Source organism: Anarhichas minor, unplaced genomic scaffold (assembly GCF_050575085.1).
Source record: "Anarhichas minor isolate MPS153535 unplaced genomic scaffold, ASM5057508v1 ptg000137l, whole genome shotgun sequence".
In the NCBI taxonomy this organism is placed as follows: domain Eukaryota; kingdom Metazoa; phylum Chordata; class Actinopteri; order Perciformes; family Anarhichadidae; genus Anarhichas; species Anarhichas minor.
Genome location: NW_027466583.1, coordinates 380466 through 399446, shown reverse-complemented (window position 1 = coordinate 399446; position 18981 = coordinate 380466). Strand labels below are relative to the sequence as shown.

Below are 18981 nucleotides of genomic sequence, written 5' to 3'. Positions count from 1 at the left end.
CGTAGTATTTAATATAACAGTAGTAGCAGTAGTAACAGTAAATGCAGTATTTGAAGTAGCAGTAATAGCAGTAGTAGTAGTACTAGTAGCAGTCGTACTAATAGCTGTAGTAATATTAGTACTGGTAGTAGCATGAATAGCAGTTGTAGTACAAGTAATAGTAGTGGTAGTAATAATATCGATGGTAGCAGCAATAGCAGTAGTAGTAATAGTAGCAACAGCAAAAGTTGAAGTAGTAGTTGTAGTAGTAATACTAGAAATATTAGCAGCAATAGTAGTAGTTGTCGCAGTATTAGTAAGAGCATTCATTACTTCAACAAAAAGCCAAATTTTCAGCTTAATGTTTAAATACAGTTAATCCATGAGGCTTTTATTTTGAAAGGGTGGGGCTGGGTGGGGGAGAGAGGGGGAGAGGAGACATAATCATAATGTTTGACACATAAACAGAGGTTATTAAATGACAGGCTTCATCACAAGCATTTCAGTTAGAATTCATTCTGTGGGGCTTTTATTTTAAAATGGAGTGGGGGGAGGGGAGTCCTGTAAAAAGCTGTAAGACCTGAATGACTGTATGAGAGACACACACAGAGAGAGAGACATACAGAGATAGAGAGAGAGAGATAGAGGAGCGTGTGTGTGTGAGTCTGTGTGTTTATCAACATCACTAATGAGCTTAATCAGAAACACCTGTGTCCTTGCAGCCTTTTCATGGAGATTAAACAGGGAAACACCTCTCAAACAAATCCTCAAAACTCCCATAACCGTAGCTCCTATTGCTCCGATATTAATAAATGAGAGGAAGGATGAGTTGAAGAACAGATCCTGTAAAAATTGTGTCTGTAGTGTAAAAAATGTGGCTGAACTGGCGATTTAGAAATGGGGTACCGTGTTCTGTGGAAGATGTTTTTGAAGCTAAATTTAACATTGGTCTCTATGGAGCAGAAAGTTGGTTTTCCTCTCAATTACAGGCTTCTGTGCCAAATGTGTAAATCTGTGGGATTCCACAGTCATTTGTCTACGACAAGGACAAGATTAGCTACTTCTACATCCAGAAATTATGCATGAAGAGTGAAGATTGTGGACACAGTGGCAAAAGACAAATGTTTTTTTCACAAGAATCTCAAGCTGCTCTTCACTCTAGCGGTGACATCACGCACTCTAAGCTGCGCAATACACACCCATTATAAAGTCAGAAAAGGAGTGAAAAAATCATAAAAGTTAAACTGGGACAGTTCAAAAAGTATAAAAGATATCAAAAAGCTGAATAATGCGGCAATAGATCAGGGTTTTCTCAACATTTGAAAGTTGAAATGGTGTCTGTAGCTGAAAGTATGAGGAAGTAGAAGGATTTGAAAGTTGAAGAGGATTTGAACATTTGCTCCATTGAAACCCATTCAAAAAAAAATTTGCAAAAAGCTTAATAATTCATGAAGTTTAAAGGTTAGAAATATGAAAAGTCATAGCACACGTGTCCTTAATGAGCTGAACATTTTGATATTTGAACGGTTTCTGTAGCTTAAAAAATGTGGAAGGAGTTAAGTAGCAAAATACGGGCGGAAGAAATATAAGAAGTTTAATAAAGAGAAACAGGATAACAATAGTTGGAATGCTTAACAGCATTCCAACAAATAAAGAAGAATAAAGAAACAGGATAACAATAGTTGGAATGCTTAACAGCATTCCAACAATAAAGAAACAGGATAACAATAGTTGGAATGCTTAACAGCATTCCAACAATAAAGAAACAGGATAACAATAGTTGGAATGCTTAACAGCATTCCAACAATAAAGAAACAGGATAACAATAGTTGGAATGCTTAACAGCATTCCAACAATAAAGAAACAGGATAACAATAGTTGGAATGCTTAACAGCATTCCAACAAAAATAAAATAAAGAAGAATAAAGAAACAGGATAACAATAGTTGGAATGCTTAACAGCATTCCAACAATCAAAATAAAATAAAGAAGAATAAAGAAACAGGATAACAATAGTTGGAATGCTTAACAGCATTCCAACAATTAGAAGAAGTAGTAGAAGTAGTAGTATCAGTAGTCGTAGTAATAGCTGTAGTATTGGTCGTAGTATTTAATATAACAGTAGTAGTAGTAGAAGTAGTTATAGTAGTAATAGTAATGGCAGTAGAAGAAGTAGCAGTAGTAGTAGTACTAGTAGCAGTTGTACTAATAGCTGTAGTAGTAATACTACTTGTAGTAGCATGAATAGCAGTAGTAGTAGTAGCAGTTGTAGTATAAGTAATAGCAGTGGTGGTAGTAATAATATTGATGGTAGCAGTAATAGTAGTAGTAGTAATACTATATTAGCAGCAGCAGTAGTAGTTGTCGCAGTATTAGTCAGAGCATTAAGTTTTTCAACAAAAAAGCCTAATTTTGAGCTTAATGTTTAAATACAGTTAATCCATGAGGCTTTTATTTTGAAAGGGTGGGGGAGAGGAGACATAATCATAATGTTTGACACACATAAACAGAGTTTATTAAATGACAGGCTTCATCACAAGCATTTAAGTTAGAATTCATTTTGTGGGGCCTTTACTTTAAAATGGGGTGTGTGTGGGGGGGGGGGGGGGAGTCCTCTTAAAATCTCTAAGACCTGAATGACTGTATGAGAGAGAGACACAGACAGAGAGAGAGAGAGAGAGACTGATCTCTCTGGCAATCTTTCTCATTTGGAGATTGTCCTATGTTTTATCATTTACAGCTTACATGACTATTGTCCTGCTCTGCCATGTCTTTCCTCGTCTCTCCCTCTTGTGTCGCGGTGTGTGTAAATGTCACTCGAATCAGGAAACTTATCAGAATACCCATATTTGATTGGCTGAACTGCATCACGTATATCTCTAAATCATGTGTGTGCGGCTTTTATTTTAAAATGGGGGGGTCCTCTAAAAGTCTCTAAGACCTGAATGACTGTATGAGAGACACACGCAGAGAGAGAGAGAGAGAGAGAGAGACACAGAGAGATAGAGAGAGAGGAGTGCGTGTGTCTGTGAGTCTGTGTGTTTATCAACATCACTAATGAGCTTAATCAGAAACACCTGTGTCCTTGCAGCCTTTTCATGGAGATTAAACAGGGAAACACCTCTCAAACAAATCCTCAAAACTCCCATAACCGTAGCTCCTATTGCTCCGATATTAATAAATGAGAGGAAGGATGAGTTGAAGAACAGATCCTGTAAAAATTGTGTCTGTAGTGTAAAAAATATGGCTGAACTGGCGATTTAGAAATGGGGTACCGTGTTCTGTGGAAGATGTTTTTGAAGCTAAATTTAACATTGGTCTCCATGGAGCAGAAAGTTGGTTTTCCTCTCAATTACAGGCTTCTGTGTCAAATGTGTAAATCTGTGGGATTCCACAGTCATTTGTCTACGACAAGGACAAGATTAGCTACTTCTACATCCAGAAATTATGCATGAAGAGTGAAGATTGTGGACACAGTGGCAAAAGACAAATGTTTTTTTCACAAGAATCTCAAGCTGCTCTTCACTCTAGCGGTGACATCACGCACTCTAAGCTGCGCAATACACACCCATTATAAAAGCAGAAAAGGAGTGAAAAAATCATAAAAGTTAAACTGCTGCAGTTCAAAAAGTATAAAAGATATCAAAAAGCTGAATAATGCGTCAATAGATCAGGATCTTCTCAACATTTTAAAGTTTAAATGGTGTCTGTAGCTGAAAGTATGAGGAAGTAGAAGGATTTGAAAGTTGAAGAGGATTTGAACATTTTCTCCATAGAAACCCATTCAAAAAAAAAATTGCAAAAAGCTTAATAATTCATAAAGTTTAAAGGTTAGAAATATGAAAAGTCATAGCACCCCTCTGCTGAAAGAGCTGAACATTTTGATAGTTGAACGGTTTCTGTAGCTTAAAATATGAAGGAGCAGAAGAGTTTCAAAAAGCGTACGGAAGAAATATAATTATAAAAATAAAAACTAGAAAATGCATTTCCTGCTGAAAATTCGTTGGAATGCTGAAATGAATCTCAAAAACATTGCTGAAAATAGCTATCCAATTTTAAAAAAATTGCAAAAAGCTTAATAATTCAAAAAGTTGAAAGATTACAAATATGAAGTCATATGTAGCTGAAAGTATGAGAAGAAGAAGGCTTTGAAAGTTGAAGAAGTTTAACAGGATTTGAAGATTTTCTCCATAGAGATCCCATTCAAAAGAAAACTGCAAATAGCTTAATAATTCAAAGAATTTAAAGATTACAAATATGAAAAGTCATATCACCCCTCTCCTGAAAGAGCTCAACATTTTGATATTCGAATGGTTTCTGTGGCTTAAAAAATGTCAGCAGTAGTGATATTTGTAGTAGTAGTACTAGAAGTTGTAGTTGTAGTAGAAGTATTATTAGTAGTAGAAGTATTAGTAGCATTATAATAAGTAGTAGCAGCAGTGATATTTGTAATAGTAGTAGTAGAAGTTGTAGTTGTAGTAGAAGTATCATTAGTAGTAGAAGTATTAGTATTTAGAAGAAGTAGTAGAAGTAGTAGTAGTAAATAATATAATAGTAGTAGTAGTAGTAATAGTAATGGCAGTATTTGAAAAAGTCTAATTTTGAGCTTAATGTTTACATACAGTTCATCCATGGGGCTTTTATTTTGAAAGGGTGGGGCTGGGTGGGGGGAAGAGAGGAGACATAATCATAATGTTTGACACATAAACAGAGGTTATTAAATGACAGGCTTCATCACAAGCATTTCAGTTAGAATTCACTCTGTGGGGCTTTTATTTTGAAATGGGGTGTGGGGGGGGGGGAAGAGATGGACTCATAATGTTAGATTAACACAAACAGGTTATTAAATGTCAGGCTTCATCATAAGCATTTCAGTTAGAATTCATTCTGTGGGGCTTTTATTTTAAAATGGGGTGTGTGTGTGGGGGGGGGGGGGGATCCTCTAAAGATCTCTAAGAACCTGAATGACTGTATGAGAGAGACATACAGAGAGAGAGGGAGAGAGAGAGACACAGAGAGATAGAGAGAGAGGAGTGCGTGTGTGTCTGTGAGTCTGTGTGTTTATCAACATCACTAATGAGCTTAATCAGAAACACCTGTGTCCTTGCAGCCTTTTCATGGAGATTAAACAGGGAAACACCTCTCAAACAAATCCTCAAAACTCCCATAACCGTAGCTCCTATTGCTCCGATATTAATAAATGAGAGGAAGGATGAGTTGAAGAACAGATCCTGTAAAAATTGTGTCTGTAGTGTAAAAAATATGGCTGAACTGGCGATTTAGAAATGGGGTACCGTGTTCTGTGGAAGATGTTTTTGAAGCTAAATTTAACATTGGTCTCTATGGAGCAGAAAGTTGGTTTTCCTCTCAATTACAGGCTTCTGTGTCAAATGTGTAAATCTGTGGGATTCCACAGTCATTTGTCTACGACAAGGACAAGATTAGCTACTTCTACATCCAGAAATTATGCATGAAGAGTGAAGATTGTGGACACAGTGGCAAAAGACAAATGTTTTTTTCACAAGAATCTCAAGCTGCTCTTCACTCTAGCGGTGACATCACGCACTCTAAGCTGCGCAATACACACCCATTATAAAAGCAGAAAAGGAGTGAAAAAATCATAAAAGTTAAACTGCTGCAGTTCAAAAAGTATAAAAGATATCAAAAAGCTGAATAAGGTGGCAATAGATCAGGGTTTTCTCAACATTTTAAAGTTTAAATGGTGTCTGTAGCTGAAAGTATGAGGAAGTAGAAGGATTTGAAAGTTGAAGAGGATTTGAACATTTTCTCCATAGAAACCCATTCTAAAAAAAAAATGCAAAAAGCTTAATAATTCATAAAGTTTAAAGGTTATGAATATGAAAAGTCATAGCACACATGAGCTGAAAGAGCTGAACATTTTGATATTTGAACGGTTTCTGTAGCTTAAAAAATGTGGAAGGAGATAGATAGCAAAATACGTACGGAAGAAATAGTTGAATAAAGAGAAACAGGATAACAATAGTTGGAATGCTTAACAGCATTCCAACAATAAAATAAAGAAGAATAAAGAAACAGGATAACAATAGTTGGAATGCTTAACAGCATTCCAACAATAAAGAAACAGGATAACAATAGTTGGAATGCTTAACAGCATTCCAACAATAAAGAAACAGGATAACAATAGTTGGAATGCTTAACAGCATTCCAACAATAAGAAGAAGTATAAAGATTTGAAGAACAATAGTTGGAATGCTTAACAGCATTCCAACAATAAAGAGAAACAGGATAACAATAGTTGGAATGCTTAACAGCATTCCAACAATAAAGAGAAACAGGATAACAATAGTTGGAATGCTTAACAGCATTCCAACAATTATTCTATTTATTTGAATTGATTGATGAATAAATTCGACCTGAAATCACCTTTCTGTGAATAAAACAAACAGAGAGTTTTAACGGACGGTTCCTTTAAATCAGGAGGTCAACAGGAAAATAACTGAAGGAAATCAGCTTCCTGACAGGAAACACAGATACACACACTCACACACACACAAACATGCACACACACGCTCACACAAACACACACACGCTCACACACAGACACAGATACATACACACACACACACAGACACACACAGACAGATACACACACACACACACACCACTGCTGCTTTTGTCCGTCAGTGTGTGTGTCCTACTTTCTGCTCTTGGTTTGACGGCTTCATTGAAAAAAACACACAAAGAGACAGAGACAAAGACAATATGAAGACGTGAAGAGATATTACAAGAACTGGACTAAATATGGACAAAAATAAATAAGTAAACATGAAATGATGCAACAAACAGAACTTGTTTTCAAATGAAACAATCAGAAGTGAAAGAAAGACGTCTCGAAATAAACATAAAGGACTGATTTTAATATTTCTTTAGTAAAGATTATTTACTGGACAGTACTGGGTGCATCAGGGCTAGGTAGGATGGTACTGGGTCCAACAGGGTTAGGTAGGATGGTACTGGGTCCATCAGGGCCAGGTAGGACGGTACTGGGTCCAACAGGGTTAGTTAGGATGGTACTGGGTCCATCAGGGCAAGGTAGGACGGTACTGAGTCCAACAGGGTTAGTTAGGATGGTACTGGGTACATCAGGGCCAGGTAGGACGGTATTGGGTGCATCAGGGTTAGGTAGGACGGTACTGGGTCCAACAGGGTTAGGTAGTGCGGTACTGGGTCCAACAGGGCCAGGTAGGATGGTACTGGGTGCATTAGGGCCAGGTAGGACGGTACAGGGTCCAACAGGGTTAGGTAGGACGGTACTGGGTCCAACAGGGTTAGGTAGGATGGTACTGGGTCCATCAGGGTTAGTTAGGATGGTACTGGGTCCAACAGGGTTAGTTAGGACGGTATTGGGTCCAACAGGGTTAGTTAGGAAGGTACTGGGTCCAACAGGGTTAGTTAGGATGGTACTGGGTCCATCAGGGCCAGGTAGGATGGTACTGGGTCCATCAGGACCAGGTAGGATGGTACTGGGTCCAACAGTGTTAGGTAGGATGGCACTCTGTCCATCAGGGCCAAGTAGGATGGTACTGGGTCCAACAGTGTTAGGTAGCATGGTACTGGGTCCATCAAGGCCAGGTAGGACGGTACTGGGTTTAAACAGGGTCAAAGATAAACCGGGTCTGTCTGTGTGTCCAGGTAGCCCAGCGCTGAGGTGAGGCTGCTTGTGATTGGTGGTTGCCATGGTGCCCAGGCCGTCTTCGGGGGAGCTGTGGGGGCTCCATCTGATGCCCCCCCGCATCCTGGTGGACTGCTGCCTGCCCAACGGTTGGTTCTCTTCTTCTCTATAATATTAGTAATGATAACAATGATAACTAGAAAATGCATTTCCTGCTGAAAATGCGTTGGAATGCTGAAAGCTGAAATTAATTGTCAAAAAATTGCTGAAAATTAAGAAATGGGAGACTACCCGTCTGAAAAATGTTGAAACTTGAAAGCATTTAAACTGCACTGCTGAAAACCCTTCTAGTTGAAATGTCTCACTATGGTGTCTGTAGCTGAAAGTATGAGAAGAAGAAGGCTTTGAAAGTTGAAGAAGTTTAACAGGATTTGAAGATTTTCTCCATAGAGATCCCATTCAAAAGAAAATTGCAAAAAGCTTAATAATTCAAAAAGTTGAAAGATTACAAATATGAAAAGTCATATCACCCCTCTCCTGAAAGAGCTGAACATTTTGATATTCGAATGGTTTCTGTAGCTTAAGACAATTTCAGCGGTAGTGATATTTGTTGTAGTAGTAGTAGAAGTTGTAGTTGTAGTAGAAGTATTATTAGCAGTAGAAGTATTAGTAGCATTATAATAAGTAGTAGCAGTAGTGATATTTGTAATAGTAGTAGTAGAAGTTGTAGTTGTAGTAGAAGTATCATTAGTAGTAGAAGTATTAGTATTTAGAAGAAGTAGTAGAAGTAGTAATAGTAATAGCTGTAGTAGTGGTCGTAGTATATCATATAACAGTAGTAGTAGTAGTAATAGTAATGGCAGTATTTGAAAAAGTCTAATTTTGAGCTCAATGTTTACATACAGTTAATCCATGGGGCTTTTATTTTGAAAGGGTGGGGCTGGGTGGGGGGGAGAGGAGACATAATCATAATGTTTGACACATAAACAGAGGTTATTAAATGACAGGCTTCATCACAAGCATTTCAGTTAGAATTCACTCTGTGGGGCTTTTATTTTGAAATGGGGTGTGAGGGGGGGGGAGAGATGGACTCATATTGTTAGATTAACACAAACAGGTTATTAAATGACAGGCTTCATCACAAGCATTTCAGTTAGAAATCATTCTGTGGGGCTTTTATTTTAAAATGGGGTGTGTGTGTGGGGGGGGGGGGGGAATCCTCTAAAGATCTCTAAGAACCTGAATGACTGTATGAGAGAGACACACACAGAGAGAGAGAGAGAGAGAGAGAGATAGAGGAGTGCGTGTGTGTCTGTGAGTCTGTGTTTATCAACATCACTAATTAGCTTAATCAGAAACACCTGTGTCCTTGCAGCCTTTTCATGGAGATTAAACAGGGAAACACCTCTCAAACAAATCCTCAAAACTCCCATAACCGTAGCTCCTATTGCTCCGATATTAATAAATGAGAGGAAGGATGAGTTGAAGAACAGATCCTGTAAAAAATGTGGCTGAACTGGCGATTTAGAAATGGGGTCCCGTGTTCTGTGGAAGATGTTTTTGAAGCAAAATTTAACATTGGTCTCTATGGAGCAGAAAGTTGGTTTTCCTCTCAATTACAGGCTTCTGTGTCAAATGTGTAAATCTGTGGGATTCCACAGTCATTTGTCTACGACAAGGACAAGATTAGCTACTTCTACATCCAGAAATTATGCATGAAGAGTGAAGATTGTGGACACAGTGGCAAAAGACAAATGTTTTTTTCACAAGAATCTCAAGCTGCTCTTCACTCTAGCGGTGACATCACGCACTCTAAGCTGCGCAATACACACCCATTATAAAAGCAGAAAAGGGCTGAAAAAATCATAAAAGTTAAACTGCTGCAGTTCAAAAAGTATAAAAGATATCAAAAAGCTGAATAATGCAGCAATAGATCAGGATTTTCTCAACATTTTAAAGTTGAAATGGTGTCTGTAGCTGAAAGTATGAGGAAGTAGAAGGATTTGAAAGTTGAAGAGGATTTGAACATTTTCTCCATAGAAACCCATTCAAAAATAAAATTGCAAAAAGCTTAATAATTCATAAAGTTTAAAGGTTAGAAATATGAAAAGTCATAGCACCCCTCTGCTGAAAGAGCTGAACATTTTGATAGTTGAACGGTTTCTGTAGCTTAAAATATGAAGGAGCAGAAGAGTTTCAAAAAGCGTACGGAAGAAATATAAAAATAAGAAGAAGTATAAAGATTTGAAGAACAATAGTTGGAATGCTTAACAGCATTCCAACAACTAGAAAATGCATTTCCTGCTGAAAATGCGTTGGAATGCTGAAAGCTGAAATTAATTGTCAAAAAATTGCTGAAAATTAAGAAATGGGAGACTACCCGTCTGAAAAATGTTGAAGCTTGAAAGCATTTAAACTGCACTGCTGAAAACCCTTCTAGTTGAAATGTCTCACTATGGTGTCTGTAGCTGAAAGTATGAGAAGAAGGCTTTGAAAGTTGAAGAAGTTTAACAGGATTTGAAGATTTTCTCCATAGAGATCCCATTCAAAAGAAAATTGCAAAAAGCTTAATAATTCAAAAAGTTGAAAGATTACAAATATGAAAAGTCATATCACCCTCTCCTGAAAGAGCTGAACATTTTGATATTCGAATGGTTTCTGTAGCTTAAGAAAATTTCAGCGGTAGTGACACCCATTATAAAGTCAGAAAAGGACTGAAAAAATCATAGAAGTTAAATTGCTTTGAAGAAAGAAGCTAAGAGCAGGAAAAGCTTGAAGCTTAACGATTTTATTTTCAAAGTAATAGTAGTAAAAGTAGTAGTAGTAGTAATAATAATAGTAGTAAAAGTAGTAGTAGTAGTAATAATAATAGTAGTAGAAGTAGTAGAACTATTAGGAGTAGTAGTAATAGCAGTAGTAGTGATCATAGTAGTAGTTGCAGGAGTTGCAGTAGTAACAGTAGTAGTAGCAGCAGTAGTTGTATATCAACAGTAGTAGTAGCAGCAGCAGCAGATGTAGTCGCAAAAGTAGTAGTTGTCTCAATGTTATTGCAAGTATAAAGCAGACAGTGACATCATTACAAATATGTTTTATTTGTTTACATTTAGATTACCCTTTTGTGAATCAATCATTTTGAAGTCATTTACACAGTAATTAGTATCAGCAGCAATAAATTACAAGAAATCATATCAAGAGAAACAGACAAGCCTAATACACTGATCATAAATAAATAGAAATCACTATATTTCAAAGAGAAAAAAATAGTAAATATAAAAATGTGAATAAATAGTTGGTAATATGTTCTGTATGCATATATATTGTGGAATGGAAAGATTGTGTAACTGGCAATGTCAAAAAATATTGTCTGCATATTTAATTGTCCAAGTAAGGATGACTTGTTTATTGAACTGCAATAATCTGAACAAAATTATATTTAAATTAATTGATCATAATTGAAGTGAACTGAAGTGAATTAAAACTGTAAATTGAAAAAAAACAAATCTCTGCAAAAAGCCTTACGGTTTTCCCCAAAGATCTCACAACATAGAAGCACTTTGGCCAACCAGAAGGAAACGTAAAGGGCCTTTTGTCTACACTTTGGTGGTCAATGCACTGACAAATGCATGTAGAAAGAGGAAAGATCAAAACCCTCTCAATCAAATTTGACTAAAAAAAACAACAACAAATGACTTTTAAGACAAAAGTGAACCCAACATTTACTATCCCCATGGAAATTAAACACAATCCATAATGCCTTAACAGTAATTGTTTTCAAATAGATTTATAAGGCAGGCAGGGCGCAAGATTATATTGTCACTATCAGTAGTTGGAGGTATGTGCTGTTTGTTCAAAATATGCGTTGTTGGGTCACTGAAATCTGTCCACACAACCTTCTTTGACCCTCTTATATCTTTTTTTTATGATAAGCACATTACACAATAACTGTTGTGTTGCTCATGAACTTTAGTAAAGATTCATGGATAATGAAGAGAAGGGATACATCGTTCTCGTTGGTAAATTACACAATTTTACATATTTCATGCCTAAAAAACCATCATAGCAAGAGGGGCAAATTTATCAATACAGAGATTTCTGTACATTGGGCCCTTTGTTTGAGATTGATAAACAAATATATCACAATTCCAACGGTTTACAGTATTCTCATTTCCTACAATCAAAGGCTTTTCACATCGTGCTTAGACCTAGCTTAATACTCCCAGTAGTTCAAGACTTCAAGTTAGCCCTGGACTGCCAGTCTTGTCAACATTGTCATTTAAATGATCCCAACATTAAGCTCAGTTTACTGAGCCTCACTGAAACGCTGGATTTTCCTTAATTGTAAGGAACATTGGGTTAGAGTCACTAGTTTGACTCAAGGTTAGAAGACGAGCTTGGAAAGATTCGTTTTCCAATTAAATCTTTTGACAAGACTCTTTGAACCAAGTCATGTGTTTTAGACATTCTGAAGACAATATCTTCAGCTTGGATTCCACAGTCTGACATTTTAACACTGGGCTTACATATACTGTATGTATTTTCAATAGGGTTTAGATTACCCTAAGGCTAGGTATACACATGTGAAAAACCTTGAATATACCTACCAGCTGAAACCCCACACTAATGACTCATGACATTAGGATAAAAATGTGTCCTTTCATCCAGGTTAATTAGTTCATATGTATGTAGCAATTTAACTAACTGACACATTTTTATCCTTAATCTTTCATATATCTGTTAGAAAACTGATTAATAGGAAAAGGTAAGGATCACATGACTAAATAAATACAATAAAATAATGTAAAAGATATACATTGTGATGAAACATAAAATAAACATACATTGTTGGACCAAATAAGGTAGAGATCAAACAAAGAAAATAAACAGGTGTCCTGTTGTTTTGAGAGACAGTCATTCTGTCCATGTGTCAGTAGTGTATGTTGCTGTTGGTTGAATCTGTCTGTTCTTAACACAAAACAAACTGTGAATAGAGCTCAGTGTCAGTGTGATAATATAAAGAGCTGAAACATTATGACCTTTGACCTGTCCAGTGGCTGTAGAAGCACTTTTTTTGTTGTGGTCAAAGAGATATTGTACTAAGGAAGTAACACAAATTGTTACCTTTACAGCTGGTTTAGGGAGGAGCTTGATGCTGGACAAAGGAGGAAGTGTCACTGTGACAGTGATGACTGGTGGATGATGGATCTGCAGCAGTTTGGTTCCCTGCAGCCGTACACCTGATCACTTGCTTAAGGATCAACTGTAGTTAGTCTCTACTGAACTAAACTGTGCACAGCAATGGATGCACAGATGATGATGTTGAGGAAGGAGGACAGAGCTGGTCCTGACAAGAGAGAACAAAATTGTATTGTAATAAACTGAAGACTGAAACAAAACATGTTAGAAAGTTACATAATTCACAATAATCAAATACCTTGAATTCTGCTGCAGGGCAGGACAACGTGTATATCCAGTGCCATTTCACACAGAGAAGTTTAGGAAGGCTGCATGATGTTCAGCTTCTTCTATATGTTTAGCTCTCTGTGCAGTCCTGAGTGTCTTCACTGTGAAGTGGAGGGATCACAGAGGAGGAAGACCTGAAGGAAGAAGTTGATATAAATTACAATGTTATACTAGCTGTAACATCAGTGTCATTTAAACTGTTGCATTAATACAAAGGGAATAAATGAATGAACACACAATTAAAGCAAAACACTGTAAATCAAATGTGAAATAAGAAAACTATACCTTATGCTCTGTTGTGAAGAAACCTCGACACTGGCAGGGAGAACACGTGTCTCTGTGGTCCAGCAGTGATGGGTCCACTGTTGATGAACAGTTGAGATGGTGCTGCAGCATCTGGTCTGTGGTGGCATGATGTCTTGGTTGTTTTGAGCTGATCCAGTATGTCACAGCTGGTGAGGCAAAGGCAGGCAGGTGTTTTCTCATCCTCTGCCTTGAAGACTGACTGGGACAAGCAGTAAGTAAAATGTTTATCTATGTGATGAGATAAGTCCTCCGTTGATTGACAGTTCAGTTAGTGCTGCAGTCTCTGGCCTGTTGCAGCATGTCTTGGTTGCTGTGAGCTGATCCTCACAGTGCTGAAGGAGGTGAGGCCAAGGCTGGCAGGTGTCCTTAAAGAGGACACAGGAGAACTGTGTCTTCTGTCCATCAGAAAGGAAACTTAGCTTTACAGAGGACACAGGAGAACTGTGTCTCCGGTCCAGGGGGAAAAAAACCCTAAATGAGTAACAGTCTCTAGCAAGACCACCCGCCCTGCTAGAGTGTGAAAGTGATTGGGATGGAAATGTGGGGTTTCAACTGGTAGGTATCATTACACCAGAAAGTATGTGTTACATCTAGAACACATACTTTCTGATGTATGTATGCTATGCTACATGTTAGCAGCTGTGTACAATGCTGTATACAGCTGCTGAAAGAGTTTTGGCCTGTGCATTTATCAACCCTAACCCAAACCCACCCTGATAAATGCACAGGCCAAAATGTGTTGGAAATATAGCTCGAAACAATATGGTTACCTGGAAAGAATATTACCTTTAATATTGTCCAATACTGTGAAAAGATGATTACCAAACAAAATTCCATTCAACTTACTAAATAAAGTCCAACATGTCTTGTGACCGCATAATTAGGTTTCCTTTACGTGAACATTACTCTTGATAAATTAAATCTCTGCAAGTCTGTTATATTCTATACATCATTCTCAGTAAACATAGTCATCACAATATACTCTTTTTGAATTTATCATTGTATCTTTCAATATTTTTTTTTATCAGAATGTGTCATTAATACATATCTCACTAACTTTTGTTCATCTCAATTAGTCTATACTTCATTGTGGTGTGTTTTATCAACACACTGTTATGCTGTATTATTTATACACTACATTATAATAAACTATTTTGTTAATCTTTGCACTGAAAATATTAGTTTAAGTTTAGTTACAGGTACTTTGCATTTTTCTTGATCTTTAAAACTCAGCTGATACCTTTATGGACTGTTAGAGGACATGACACAGTAGACAGGGTTGTGATCACTGTAATAGGTTTTCATCACACCAGAGTGGAGACAATGTTGTGGTTGAGAGATGAAAATGAGGTCCAGCAGTGTGTTCTTCTCTGTGGTTGCAGTAGTGATGACTTGTGCATATCCCCTGGACTGAAAGAGCTCAAGTATTGGCTTACTTGTGTTGGATAAGAGATTCTCGTTGAAATCACCACAGACAATGACGGGCTGACAGTCCATGATCTCCAATGAGTCCAGAAGGCTTCCCAGGTTTGACAGGAATGATCTCACACTGTAGTCTGGTGGTCTGTATACAGCTGCAATCAGTGCACTCACTGGGGCTTCAACCTTCAGAGCCACGAACTCAAGATCAGTTACATTATGTATGTACTGTTTTTCACGCACTTGAATGTGGCTTTTCACATAAACAGCAACTCCACCACCACGTCTGTTGGCCATTTCTGGAACATTTGTGTAGGACAGGTGTCTGTTGCGTTTGAACATATTGTAGCCCTCTATATGGAGACTGTCTGCAACAAAGGAGCCTTGAAGGTGAGTTTCTGTGAGACACAAAACATCTGCAAGACACAGTTCATGATGGCTCCTGATGTCATTGACATGAGATGGCAAACCTTCTGTGTTATGGTGAACAATGGTCAGAGTGTCATGTCTGCTCGATGTCTGTTGGATTTGAAGAAGAGGCATCATGGTGTCCAATCTGACTTGTCTCATGGTCTCTAGGGCTCCAGTGACTGCTGGGTTGGCATATATCTTACTCTCATCCAGATCCAGCATGTGCAGTCCACTGAGAGAGGTCACTCTACTGACAGCTACATAAGCCATGCCAGGTTCAAAAATGTGTTTTAGTGAGACAACAGCTGATGTCCTTGTCATACCTTGAACCTTGTGTATTGTACAAGCAAAGGCAAGTCGAACCGGAAACTGTCTGCGTACCACTCCTTTCTGTTTCAGATTGTCCTCTGCTCTCTCTACGTACACCAGATCATCAGGTCTGCCTGGTGCTCTATTACGGTAATTCATTCCAGCGGTTTCATCATCCATCTTGAGCCCAAGCATAGTGACATGTGCAACACCACTTTGTTCTGAGGTTATTACCCTGACTAGTGTAGCAAACGATCCATTCACCAAACCTTGAGACACGTCTATGTTTCTGGTGAGCATGACTCGAGCACCTTCAGCTACATTCAGTGTATCTGGTAACTCATTTCTGTTTCCTTTGTATGGTTTGCTTTGTCGGGCCATTCTTCCAGTTCGTGGGTCCTTTTTGTAGTCATCTGCATCGATCTTGGTGATATGAGAATGGAGCAGAGCTAATGTTACTGAGTTGTGTGAATCAACCTGTTTATTAGTTGCAAAGATGTGCAGTACATCAGTTGGACAAAGTGCTGGTTCAGTGATGGTCTGTGACAACAAAGCTCTGTCTGCTTCAGACAACTTATCTGACTTTCCTTTCACACGGATCCTGTTCAACATCTCTGCAAAGTTAACATCATCCTTCTGACGCATTATCTCAGTTAGAGTTATCATCTGAAAGTTTTCCTGCCATAGGTCAATCTCACATGGCTCATACATACAGAGGGTCTTGGACTGTCGCACTGGTGGTAGCTGATAAAAGTCTCCTACAGCTATTACTGACATTCCTCCAAAGGGTCTGTGACTGCCTTTGATCTGTTTCAGTCTCGCATCCACATAAGCAAACAGGGGCTTTGACACCATGGACACTTCATCAATGATGAGGATTTCAGCATTTAAAAGTTCTGATCGGACTTCATCCAGTTTGTTGCCAAGTCCTTGAAATGGAGGTTTCAGACTTCGTGGTAGCTTGAGCAGAGAGTGCAGTGTTGTACCTGATATATTAAATGCTGCAGTTCCAGTGAAAGCAGTCAACAGGACAGTGGGGTTTGATATGTCAGCCTCCTCAGAATGTCTCGGAAGTTTGCACAGTATCTTAGATGCCTCTGAGTAGATGCATTTAATGAGATGTGACTTTCCTGTTCCAGCACCACCATTGATGTAATAGAAAAACTGCTCAGAATTTAGGCCACAGACACGCTTTATGCACCAGTCTCTAACTGCATAGAATACACATGCTTGTTTCTGGTTCAGGTTCTGATACATCTGTCGTAACAGTGTGGGGTCTAAGACAGGGGGCTCTCTGACAGCTCTGACTTCTGTTACAGCATTATCCTGATTACTGTATTCTGGGACATTCTCTTGTACATTTTCATGATCTGGCTCTCGTGCCTCCAGTTCTTCTATACATTCCAACCTGACCACTTCAGATTCTGGCGCCAGATTACACCATTCATCAATCACGCCTCTGTTCTGTTCAAATTCTTCGACTGCATTCTCAATCTCCTCAGTGTTTTTTTCATATTTGTCTCTGTTTCGTTTCACAATGTGTTTGACATACTCAGGATGGTCAGAACCTCGTAGTTGAACAAGACAACTGTTGTAGAAGGACTCGTACGTGGGGAAATACGGTCTTTTCAGTTCCTGGTCTGATCGGTGAGGAAGGTACAGTTTCACTAATGTGCCATAGAACTTCTCAGGATATTTTTCTTGTGAGCAGCGGTAAAATCTGATGATAGCAGGTTTATCGTTTTTCCTCTTTTGCACAAATCCCATCTCATTGAGGAGAGGCAACACATCTTTACCTTTTTTCTGCTGTCCATAGACAATTCTGCAAGTAGCTGCGAAATCAGCCAAACACATCTCCTCAAACTCTGGTGTTTCAGGTCTGGCTTTGTATTTGTCAGTCAAAGATGTCATCCACACATTTTCACTTTCTGATGTTGTGTTCTCTAGGTAAGACATGGGGCGACTCATTTTCAGTGCGTTGTCATCGGTCGGTATGAATATGACACCACGTGAACACTTCTTCATTTTAATGCCACAGGCACGAGTCACACACTCCTGAGCACTGACCTCTCTCTTTTTAGAGTAAGCTTGCATGATTTCCCTCATTTCATCACATTCATTGACGTTGTCTCTGGTGGAGTTTTCAATGACTGTTTTAAGGTACTCAGAAAGTCCAGATTCCTTTTTGGTTATGTAGCTGGTGAGATACATGATGCATGAATATGCATTGAGAATATAACTTACATCAATATTGGCATCCCAGGCTTCAAGTAGATGTGGATTATATCCATTTACCCAGCAGTCTTTTGGCTCACGTTTCAGTATCACCGCACTGGATTTGTTGATCATATTGAGGCATCGTTCATACTCATGGAGTGTTAAGTCGCATCGAGCTAGGAGCTGCTGCAAACTGAGTGAGGCAGTTTCAGGTTCATTCAGCAACAAGTTCAGTGGTTGGAGCTTTGACTTTGCCATTTGCACTTGCAGTGGATCAACGTTCTCACCAGGTCTCGTTATCATTGTGTTTCTGGCAGGTGGTTTAGGAAATCCAAATCTGCAACCCGAGCTGGGACTTCTGAAACATGTCCTTGAGTGGTTTTTGCTGTGTATTTGCACTTCTGTGACCTTCTTGTACAGTTCTGGTTGTGAATGTGGGTCAGGCAGCTGAGCTGTAATGTATTTGGACACAAAATCCGACACAATCTGATCATCATCCTTCTCAAACACAGGTGCACCTTCTACCCATATGAGACAGTGTATGTGTGGGCTTCCTCTGTGCTGAAACTCAACTCGGTAAAAATAGTCAACAACTTTGCCGAGAGGCTGTGCAGGAGATAAGAGCAAATCTCTGAATAACGCCTCAACGCGCTTATCAAACATGCGCATTGTTGTCACTGGATTGCTTCTCAGTATGTCACACTTTGCTGACCAGTCGAGCCCTTCAACATTTACTTCTTCACCTTGCTGTCTTTTTATTGCCTCAATCACTTCAGGCCAACGCATCTCAGCTGCAGAAAACGTACAAAAGAATGTGGGGGTTCCCAACTGTCTGATCATGGCAAAAAGATCTCTTGTAGTTTTCTCCCAATAAGCTGGTGTTCCTCTCAGTGGCTGCATGAATCTGACTGCATCTTTATTCCTCACCAGTCTCTCGACCTCTCGTTTATTTTGCAGCATACCAGAAGTTATTCTTCGTCCATCTCTAGTCAGAGGCTTTCCTTTCCTCAACTGTATTGTCATGCTGGAGGTGGCCAAATGTATTTCAGTCACAAACTGTGCAAAGAACAAATAATTTGTGTCTCTGGCAAAACGATCATCAGTACAGAAAAGCCTTGCTTTGAAATAACTGCTCGGTGTCAGTTTAATACGTCTCATCTCATCTAGTGTGTTTTGACCTGTAGGGAATTGTACCGGGAACGCCATCGCCTCAAGTTTAGGTGTTCT

The 18981-nt window shown here is 38.7% G+C and overlaps 1 protein-coding gene across 1 annotated transcript in view; it reads left to right on the top strand.

The window, feature by feature from the left end:
* Nucleotides 1-18981, top strand: part of LOC142943512 (phosphatidylinositol 4,5-bisphosphate 3-kinase catalytic subunit alpha isoform) — a 149376-nt gene that overhangs the window by 10419 nt on the left and 119976 nt on the right. The window contains exon 2 of the mRNA XM_076085072.1: nucleotides 7653-7781. Within this exon, the coding sequence (XP_075941187.1) occupies nucleotides 7697-7781 (85 nt within the window). The 5' untranslated portion in view covers nucleotides 7653-7696. The remainder of the gene's footprint in view (nucleotides 1-7652; nucleotides 7782-18981) is intronic.